Source organism: Arachis ipaensis, chromosome B06 (genome assembly GCF_000816755.2).
Source record: "Arachis ipaensis cultivar K30076 chromosome B06, Araip1.1, whole genome shotgun sequence".
Classification (NCBI taxonomy): Eukaryota; Viridiplantae; Streptophyta; class Magnoliopsida; order Fabales; family Fabaceae; genus Arachis; species Arachis ipaensis.
In genome coordinates, this window is record NC_029790.2 from 79412904 (window position 1) to 79423482 (window position 10579).

The window sequence follows — 10579 nt, forward strand, 5'->3', positions numbered from 1 at the left end:
TCTCAATGGTGTCAACAAAAATACAACACACACCTTTTCCAACCAATGCCCTAAGTTTCCCCACACTTGAATGATGCAAACACTCAATAGCCTAAGCTAATCAAAGATCCAAATTAAGAATATTTCTTGTTTTTCGCTTTACGGCTTGTAATGTGCTAATATTGAGAACAAAGGGGGTTAAAATAAGCTCAAAGTTGGCTAGCAATGCTTGATGAAAGGTGAGCTTTTTTTGGGTAAGTGAGCTAAGTGAAGTGATGGCCTCAATCATATAAATTTATGTATACAAGGAATAGTGGACATAATGAATCAAACAAATCAAAGATTACAATCATAGAAAGAGAACAATGCACACAAGAAGGAAGATAAGTGGTTATAAGATGTAACCACACAATTAGGCTCAAAACTCACAAGCTTGTGTTCTTAGCTCAAAACCATGTTCCAAAATACATTCTTCAAGCAAGATTAACACAAAAAATTTCCAAACTGGTAGGGTGCCCTATAGATGATTTCTTGGAAAAGAAGTTATCACCCTAATCAAGTAGTTCTAACATAAAAAGAAAAAAGCGTTCAAACACATAAACTAACCATGCAATCTATTCTAACTAAGGGAAGAAGAATCAAAATCATGGGTGTTGGAAAGAAAAGTTACCTACGGAAGTCGGTAACCGACCTCCCACACTTAAAAGTTTGCACGGTCCTTCGTGCCTTGGGTGATACGCAAAGCGGGATCAAGGTCGCTATCTCCATCATTTGAGCCTTGAGTGCTTTCTTTGCTATGGTCCAAAGTGGATGAGGAGATGACCGGCTCTTCCGTAGGTGGGTTAGTACAACCCCAAAGCCTCTTCAAGTAGGCAAATTGGCGTTTGTTACGCCTCTCATATCGATCTATCTTCTCATGAAGCTCTACAAACAATTGATGGGTGGACTTTGGTGGTACGGATGAGGTGGTAGGAATGGTGTAAGGGGAAGCTATGTCAATGTTGTTGGTGTTCGCCAGAGGCTTGAGATATTTCCTGGTTGGGACGACATCACCCTTTACCAGAATCGTTGCTTTCCGATCCTTAGTCTCCCGGGGAACACCAGCAGCAGCAACTAACTCCGTCACCAGGGCGGGAAAAGGTAGGTTACCCTTGGCATGTACACGACCCATGGCTTGGTGGATGAGGCGAGCAATGTTGATTGGCCGCTCCGTGAGTATGCACCACACTAGCAAGGCTAGGTCCATAGTGATCAACGTCTCGTAAGTGCTGGGAAACACGTAATGAGACAAGATCTGGGTCCATGCTCGAGCCTCTATGGTGAGAAAGTGCGCAAGAATTCCCTTAGGTCGGGGCCTGAGTCTCCCTCGGGTCCAAAATGACTCCGGGTCGGCAATGACTTGGCAGATACTATCCCAATCAAAGACAAAATCAAAGTCATCACGCTGGCGTAGGACCTCTTGGTAACCATCTACCTCATCCGCCACTGGCAAGACTCTAAGTACTTCTTGAATAGCTTTTTCCGAGACTGGGACTTGCTTCCGGCGCACAAAAATAGTCTGAAGAGAAGGGGAGTGGTAATTGGTGTAAAACTCCACCACTCCAGAGAGATTGGCCTCTTGTGGTCTTCGCATGAGAAATCCCCATCCTTGCCACTCAATGCGAAGTATGACAACCTGTACTAAATGCTCCGAAGGGGTAAGAAGAGGTTCCGAATGATAATTCCTTGCAATCATGATGGGGATCATAAGTTCACAATAGCGGTTGGGAAATCTAGTGGGATCTCTCGCAGGGTTGTCCTTCTCTTGTGCATCAATATTAATGATGCTTCGCGCCTTCTTGGAGAGAGACTTAGCTTGGGGCGCATGGGGCGCCTTGGCGGTGGTTCTTTGAGGTGCCTTTTTGGTAGGCGGCTTCTTCGATGCCTTTTCCTTGTCCCTTTTAACGGCCATCTGGAAAAGGGGAGGAAAGGAGAAGACATTAAACTCAAAAAAACAACACTTGAATTTTAACATGCAAGTGACACAAATGCCACAAAAGAATAGGTGTCTTGAGAAACATGACAGCTGCAACATGCAAGCAAGACAACAATTGAAACATGGGGTGATGCATTAGCATGGGATGCAAGAGTGAGATAAGCATGCAAGTAAACGGCATGAGAGAGAAAAGCTCAAGCATCCATAATAATACAAGGTAGCATAAGCAAGAAGGGAATGAGCACAAGAAAGTCATACACCTAATCTAATTCCATGACAATGAAGCAAACAAATAAAGTAAGGTAGAACTAGAGAAAGTGGAACTAATAGTCTTACAATATGCCACAAAGAAGCAAGTCTTAGAAAATGAGCATGTGAATGGGGAATATGAAGAACAATAGGCTCAACGCACATAAAAATAAGCAAGTGTAATTAGAAAGGGCTTCAAGTTGAAATCAGTGTTAAATTTGAAATAGGAACTCATTGGTGCCTTTCATCGAATATTTGGTGTGCAACCCTCAAAGAATAAGCAAGTGGAGGAAATTCAGCAATGTAGCACCCACAAAATGAAATACAAATTATCAAACAACACCAAACAAGAGATAAGTCCAACAAGAAAAAGCAAAACATATCAAAATAACCCAACAATGCAAGAGATAAGTCCAATCTCAATAAGAATGCATTAATCAAAATGTAACTAAGAAGAAATGGGAAAGAAAACAGAGGAATGCAACTAAAGAAAGAAAAATTGAAAAAAAAAGAAGAGAAGAAGAGGTAGTAGAAAACCTTGAGTAGAGAGAGAATGCAAGGTGTAGTGCAATTGGAGAGAGGAGAAAAGAAGTGGAAGGAAGAGAGAATATGGGGCCGCCGAAGGTGGTGGTCGGCGGTGGGTGATGCCGCCGGTGGTGGTGGCGGAGAGACGGTGAGAGGAAGGGGTGAAGAAGAAAGGGAGGAGAAAGGAGGAGGAAAATGGGAGAAGAAAACCAAACAGGGCGCACTGCAGCATAAGTCGCGTCGCAAAGCCGATGCGTGCGCGCCACATGCGCGTATGCGTGGATGAGTTGTAAAACGAAGAGGGGCGCGTGAGCACCACCCACGCATACGCGTGGGTTAGTAGACAGGTAAGGGACGCGTATGCGTCCCAGCGCGCGTATGCGTGGAGGTAGGTGCACGTTTCGCGCAGTGCTCGTGTGATGTTTGTGCAACTCTCGGGTTTCATGTACCATGGGTGGCATGCAAAGCAACCGACGCGTGAGCGTGCCCTATGCATATGCGTGGGTCAGGATTGCGCGTTTCGCGCAGTGTTCGCGCGATGTTCGCGCAACTCTCGGAAAAATGTACCAAGGTGGCACATAGAGCAACCGACGCGTACGCGTCATAAGCGCGCACGCGTGGATAACCATGGGGAATAGGCGACGCATGAGCTTGCCTCACGCATACGCGTGGATAGGCATTCGCGCGTTTCGCGCAGTGCTCGCGCGATGTTTGCACAACTCTCGAGAAACTATACCAAGAGTTGCAAAAGCGCAAGCGACGCGCACGCGTCCTGCACGCTTAAGCGCGGACCCCCTTTTTTTTCATACGCATGAGGAGAGTCAATTTAAGCACAAAATTGGTAGTGATGCATGCTAAAGGGGTCAAAATCATCAAAAATCTCATGCAACACTCAACCTTAAGCATTTCCTCAACATCTCAATTCAATCAAACCATTATCAATCGACTCCTCATGAGAAATTTAGCACAAAAATCAAGAAAAAAGCAATTATGTGAACAACTCACAAGTTAAGCACTCACAAGAGTCACAAAGATGCAAAAAGGGCTATATGTAAGAAACTATATACAAAGGAAGATCATACCGTCGTGGGATGTCTCCCACCTAGCACTTTTGTTTAACGTCCTTAAGTTGGACGATCATGAGCTCAAATCTCCTAGCCTTCGGGTGCATCCTCGAGAAGGAACACCTCGACCTCCTTGTTGCCTTTCATCTTTTCTCCATGGTATAGCTTTAGACGGTGACCATTAACTTTGAAGATGTTGGGGCTTGAAGGGTGTTGTAGGTGGTAGACTCCATATGGTTCCGCCTTCTCCACTTTATAAGGACCTTCCCACCTTGACCTCAACTTTCTGGGCATCAACCTCAACCTAGAGTTATAGAGGAAAACCAACTCTCCCTCTATAAACTCTCTTCTTCTTATTTGTTTATCGTGTACCGCTTTCATCTTCTCCTTGTAGAGCCTAAAATTCTCATAGGCTTCCAATCGAAGGTTCTCAAGCTCCACCGACAGTAACTTCCTTTCGACTCCAACCCCAAATCCGGTGTATAACTCTTTTACGGTCCAATACGCTTTATGTTCTATCTCCACTGGGAGATGGCAAGCCTTCCCATAGACCAACCGGAATGGGCTCATGCCAATCGACATCTTGTAAGCTGTCCGGTAGGTCCAAAGCGCGTCTACAAGCTTAGCACTCAAATCCTATTTTGATGCAATTAATAGGTGCATACCAAGGGATAACTTCGGAGATTGCTAGCAAGCCCTCAAGAAGGAAGATATCATTAATAGGAGTGGAATCGCCCTTTGTGTGCTCAAGGCGACTCAAGTGGTCCGCCACTAAGTTTTGCGAACCACTCCTATCTTTGATTTCAAGGTCAAATTGTTGCAATAGCAACACCCATTATATCAACCTTGGTTTGGATTCCTTTTTGGCCAACAAATATTTCAATGCCGCATGATCCGGGTATACTATCACCTTAGAGCCAAGTAAATAAGTCCGGAATTTATCGAAGGCAAAGACAATAGCTAACAATTCTTTCTCGGTGGTAGTATAATTAGATTGCGCTCCATCTAAAGTCTTAGAGGCATAGGCAATGACATAAGGAATTTTGCCCTCACGTTGACCTAGCGCCGCTTCCACCGCATAGTTTGAGGCATCACACATGATTTCGAAAGGTCTAGTCTAATCCGGTCCTCTCACTATGGGAGCTTGGGTCAAAGCAATTTTAAGCTTGTCAAAAGCCTCCATGTACTCTTCACTCAATTCAAATTCCACATCCTTTTGCAACAATCGAGAGAGAGGTAATATCACCTTACTAAAGTCCTTAATGAATCGTCGATAAAACCCTGCATGTCTAAGAAATGCACAGACTTTCCTCAAAGAAGAGGGGCCATAAACTTAATGCACGAAAACTTGTCTCTCAACAAATTTCCCTTCGGCAAGTATACCGAATTGTCGTCAAGTAAAAACTCACAATAGAGTGAGGTCGAATCCCACAGGGATTGATTGGTCAAGCAACTTTAATTAGAGGAATGTTCTAGTTGAGCTAAGCAGAAATTGAGTTGGGGAATTGCAAAAACTTAAATGGCGGGAAAGTAAATAACAGAAAATGTAAATGCTGGAAATAAATGACAGAAAGTAAATGGCATAAGGTAAATTGCAGAATCTTAAATGGGAATTTGGGGAGATGAGCATAAAAGTAAATGACAGAAAATAAAGAGAAGGGGTAAGATCAGAATTGGGGAATTCATTGGGCTTAGGAGATGTTGCATTCTCCGGATCAAGTTCATGCTCATCTCTTCCTCAATCAATGTATTCATTGATCTCCTTGGCAATCTTAAGTGATTGGATTCCAATTCCTTGGCAACCCAATCTCTCTAAGCTTGAACAATTGCCCAATTCCTTGATTTAATTGCTCATGGGAAGAGATGAAGTTTGGTCACTGATTATACCACATGCATTCCCAAATCAAAGTGTTGGTAGGATTATATGTCACTATATCCATCCAAACCCCAATTTGGTCCAACATGAGAAAGTAATTCTAGCATAATCTCCTCATTCCTCTTCCAAGGTTCCGAGGAAATCCAATTATGGAGAGCTTCTCTTCCAAGATAGCTAACCAATTGGATGAAGAATGAAAGCTTTCTAGTAAAATCAAGAGAAAAGAAAGAGGAAGAATAATAAAAACTATTATTGATCCATCAAATTACAACAGAGCTCCCTAACCCAATGAAAAGGGGTTTAGTTGTTCATAGCTCTGGAAATGGAAAGCAAAAATGAAAAGTACATTCTGAAAATATGACTAGAAGTTGCAGAGAAAGTAAAAATATACAGAGTATAGTTCTCCAAAAAATGCCAAGCTCTCTCACTAGTTCAAAACTACTCCTATATATACTACTCTTCTGATCTTCTAGTTGGCTCTTCAAGTCTTGGATATGGGCCTTTGATCTTTAGTTGAAGCAGTTACAGTCTTCAGTGGGCTTAGCTTTGCTTCAGAGAGAAAGTGAGTAAGGCATGGTAGCAAGTTAGTTAGGACGTTAGTGGCGTTAACGTTAAGTGTAAATTCAGGTTCGAAAACGTTAGTGACGATAACCTTTTTCACTAACGCTCTAAAACTAATTGACCTATGTTAACTTCAACGTTAGTGGCACTAACGTGACCACTAACGTTGGCTCTTGGTCCTTCGCAAACGTTATTGGCATTCACCTTTTCCAATAACGTTGCTCCTTGCTTCTTTTACCCACGTTAGTGATCCACATTAGTGTAACTAACGTGGCCCTTAACGTGGGTATGCCCAAGCTTCAAGAGCATTAGTGACACTTACCTTTGTCACTAACGCTTCAAATGCCCCTTCTTTCCACGTTAGTGTCTCACGTTAATTGCATTAACGTGACCACTAACGTGGTGGTGATTGCCATCTCTAACGTTAGTGACAAAGGTGAGTGTCACTAATGTTGGCCTATCATTCCTTGCTCCATGTTACCCTTCACGTTAGTGGTCTTAACGTGAACACTAACGTGGGCAATATTGCCTTAGTCCAACGTTAGTGACAAAGGTGAGTGTCACCAACGTTAGCGATTCCTTGCTCCTCCCACGTTAGAGTTCACGTTAATGTAATTAACGTGACTCTTAACGTGGCCAATTGTGCCCTTTTGGAACGTTAGTGGTATTCACTTTTACCACTAACGTTGGAGCTCCCCTTTTCTTCCACGTTAGCTCCCACGTTAATGTAATTAATGTGGCAACTAACGTGGGCTATGATGGCTTTTGAAGGCGTTATTGGTGATCACTTTTTCCATTAACGCTGCAAACTTACTCCTATTCCACGTTAGTGGTCACGTTAATTAAACTAACGTGGCTACTAACGAGGCTCTTCCTTGCTTCCTTTGTCCTAAAATCAAACAAATAAAGTGCATCAAAGCTTGGTTCTTAATCATGAGATCATGCATCATCCATTTTATCATTCAATTCATGCAAAACTCTCATGAATTCATGCAAAGTTCACAATGTTTTCTTGAATCAAGGTGTAAGTGTATATCTACCGAAAACTTGCTTATTTACTAAGAAAATGCATGAAACTACCCTAAAACAGTAGAGAAAAGGTCAGTGAAACTAGCCAAAATGCCCTGGCATCAAGGGCATACAAGAAATAACATTTATCTTTGCCGGATTAACAGAGATCCCATCATTAGAGACAATGTGCCCTAAAACAATACCTTGTCTAACCCTAAAATGACATTTCTCAAAATTTAACATAAGGTTTGATTTAGTACACTTCTCTAGTACTTTTGCAAGATTGTCTAGTCAAAGATCAAAGGAGTCCCCGTAAACACTAAAATCGTCCATGAACACCTCCACGCATTGCTCCAAAAGATCCGCAAATATACTCATCATACACTTTTGGAACATAGCCGGTGAGTTGCACAAGCCAAATGGCATTCTCTTATCCGCATACGTTTCGAAAGGGCATGTGAAGATTGTTTTTTCTTGGTCTTGGGGAGCAATGTGAATTTGGAAATAACCGGAATATCCATCTAAAAAACAATAATGAGATTTATCACATAGGCGATCAAGCATTTGGTCGATGAAGAGCAACGGAAAGTGATCCTTCCTCGTGGCCAAGTTTAGGCGCCGATAATAAATACATACCCTCCATGAGTTTTGAACTCTTGTGGCTATAAGCTCACCTTGTTCATTCTTGATTGTAGTAACACCGGATTTCTTCGGGACCACTTGGACGTGGCTCACCCATTCACTATCCGAAATCGAATAGATAATGTCCGCTTCTAATAACCGGGTGACCTCCTTCTTTACAACCTCAAGAATGGTAGGATTTAGACGCATTTGAGGTTGTCAAACGGGTCTAGATCCTTCTTCTAAGAAAATTTGGTGTTCACACACTTGGGGGCTAATGCCAACCAAATCCGCCAAGCTCTACCCTATGGCATTCTTGTTCCTCCTCAAAACATTGAGCAACTTCTCCTCTTGTTGGGAGGTGAGCTCCCTTGTAATTATTACCGGGAACTTTTGGTTCTTCTCAAGAAAGCCATATTTTAGGTGGGTTGGGAGTGGTTTCAAATCCGCATTTTGTTCATGACTTGGTACTTTGTCTTCCGGTATCATTGGAGGTGATAAGACTTCTTCTTCACATACATGGGAACTCCCCACACTTGGGTCTTGATTCATACTCTTTCCATCAAAGCCATCTTGATGAACTTCGACTACAACATTGTCAATCAAGTCACACCGAAAAATAGAGTGATCCTCCGGTGGATGTCTCATGGCTTCATCAAGATTAAAGCTCACTTCTCTTCCATCAATCTCAAATGAATAGGTGCCCGAAAACGCATATAGTTTGAACCGGGAGGTCTTCAAGAATGGTCTCCCAAGCAATATAGATGATGTCCTACCAGAGTCACTAGAGGACATCTTGAGAATATGGAAATCAATTGGGAAGACTAACCACTTTAAGCTCACTAGAACATCCTCCGCTATACCAACCACGGAAATTATGCTTTTGTCTGCTAAAACAAACCGGGTGGCCGATCGTTTTAGCGGTGGGAGCTTTAAGATCTCATAGACGGATAAAGGCATAGTACTCACACAAGTGCCATGATTGCACATACAATCAACAAATTGGACTCCATCTGTGGTGCAAGTTACTAAGCAAGGGTCGGGGTCACCACACTTTTCTGGCACACTATCCATTAAAGCAGAAATTGAACTCCCCAATGGTATAGTCTCTAATTCACAAATTTTCTCCTTATGCATACATAAGTCCTTAAGAAACTTTATATATTTAGGCACTTGGCGGATAGCATCAAAGAGAGGAATAGTAACCTCAACTTTCTTGAACATCTCCACCATTTTGGGGTCCAACTCAACTTGCTTCTTGGTTTTCCTTGCCGATGTTGGAAATGGGATTGGAGTAGCTCCTTGCAAGACATCCCCATCCTTAGGCATTCCGCCCCTTGGTTGAGCAATCACTTCTTCCACTACCTTTTGGGCTTCATCCTCATCATCAAATTCTTCTATCTCAACCACATCCTCATCTTGAGTGACCTCTATTGGACTTGGCTCTTCATGACTCTTCTCTTGCAATTTGGTTCCAGACCACAAGGTAATAGCATTGATGCCACCCTTGGGGTTAGGTAGAGGTTGAGAGGGTAAGGCACTTGGACTTGAGGCTTGAGTGGTAGAGGTAGAGGTGGATTCCATGCGAGAGACAAGGGCTTGGAGGATGGAGTGGAGTGTCTCATCTTGGATGGAAGAAGGAGAAGGATAAGTGATTTGAGGTGCTTGTGGTTGGTTGGGTTGAGGTGCTTGCGTTTGATGAGGTGCTTGGTAGGTTTGGTATGGTTTGCCTTGGTTTTGGTTTTGATATGGAGGGTTTTGTTGGTATCGGTTTTGATGGTTGTTGTTGTTGTTCCACCTTTGGCTCCCTCCGTTATCCCTCCCTCCTTGATTATAATTGTCCCTCCATCCTTGGTTAGAGTTTTCCCTCCACCCTTGGTTGGAGTTGTCCCTCTATCCTTGGTTGGAGCCATCTTGCCACCCTTTATTAAAATTGCCCCCTTGTTGGTGATAACCTTGGTTTGGGTGATTGTAGTAGGCATTAGTGGCCACCAATGTGTTATCCTCTTGGAGGCTTGGGCATTCATCGGTGTAATGGGAGTAGCAAGAGCAAATTCTGCACACTCTTTGGGGGACCAATTGTTGACTTTGTTGTTGAAGAGGTGGAGATTGTTGTTGATTAAGTTGAAGTTGCCTAAGAATATTTGTCATTTCTCCCATGGTTTGGGTAAGGGCGGCGGTCTCACCACTAGTAGAAACTTCATTTATAGCTCTTGGGTGGTTGTTTCTTTGTCTAGTGTGTTGGATGGACTCGGCCAAATCGGTGATCAATTATCATACCTCTTCCACCATTCTATACTTTGTCAAGGAACTATTGCTTGAGGCATCCAAGAGGATCTTGTCTTGTGGTTTCATTCCTTGGCAAAAATAGCTAATCAACACTAGAGTGTCAATCATATGGTGGGGGCATGAGTCAAGTAGTCTCCGAAACCTTTCCTAATACTCGTATAGAGTTTCCATTTCACCTTGGACAATGTATAAAATTTCTTTCCTCAATCGATCCGTCACTTCCGAAGGAAAGAATTTATCTAAGAACTCCCTTCTAAGCAAGTTTCAATCACCAACAATCTCATTGGGTAAAGTGTAAAACCACTCTTTGGCTCTTTCCTCAAGTGAGAAGGGAAAGGCAAACAACCAAATAGCAACCTCATCAGAACCCTCCCGCCTTATTGTTGAACATACACCTTGGAAGTCTCTAAGGTGTCTAATAGGATCTTG

At 42.9% G+C, this 10579-nt stretch overlaps 2 protein-coding genes across 2 annotated transcripts; both read right to left on the bottom strand.

The window, feature by feature from the left end:
- On the bottom strand, positions 3883-4891 carry LOC107646949. Its single transcript, XM_016351091.1, has 2 exons — positions 4703-4891; positions 3883-4428 (listed from the first exon to the last, which is right to left on the bottom strand). Exons 1-2 carry the CDS (start codon positions 4889-4891, stop codon positions 3883-3885), a joined length of 735 nt encoding a protein of 244 aa, XP_016206577.1.
- Positions 8162-9445, bottom strand: LOC107646948. The gene has a single exon (XM_016351090.1). It carries the CDS (start codon positions 9443-9445, stop codon positions 8162-8164), a length of 1284 nt encoding a protein of 427 aa, XP_016206576.1.

Bases quoted from the DNA above. Each gene is read 5' to 3' on its own strand.
- LOC107646948 (XM_016351090.1), bottom strand. From the start codon at position 9,445: ATGGAATCCACCTCTACCTCTACCACTCAAGCCTCAAGTCCAAGTGCC.
- LOC107646949 (XM_016351091.1), bottom strand. From the start codon at position 4,891: ATGTGTGATGCCTCAAACTATGCGGTGGAAGCGGCGCTAGGTCAACGT. The intron at 4,429-4,702 runs GTGATAGTATAC...GCATCAAAATAG, and splicing joins CTTATTTACTTGGCTCTAAG to GATTTGAGTGCTAAGCTTGT.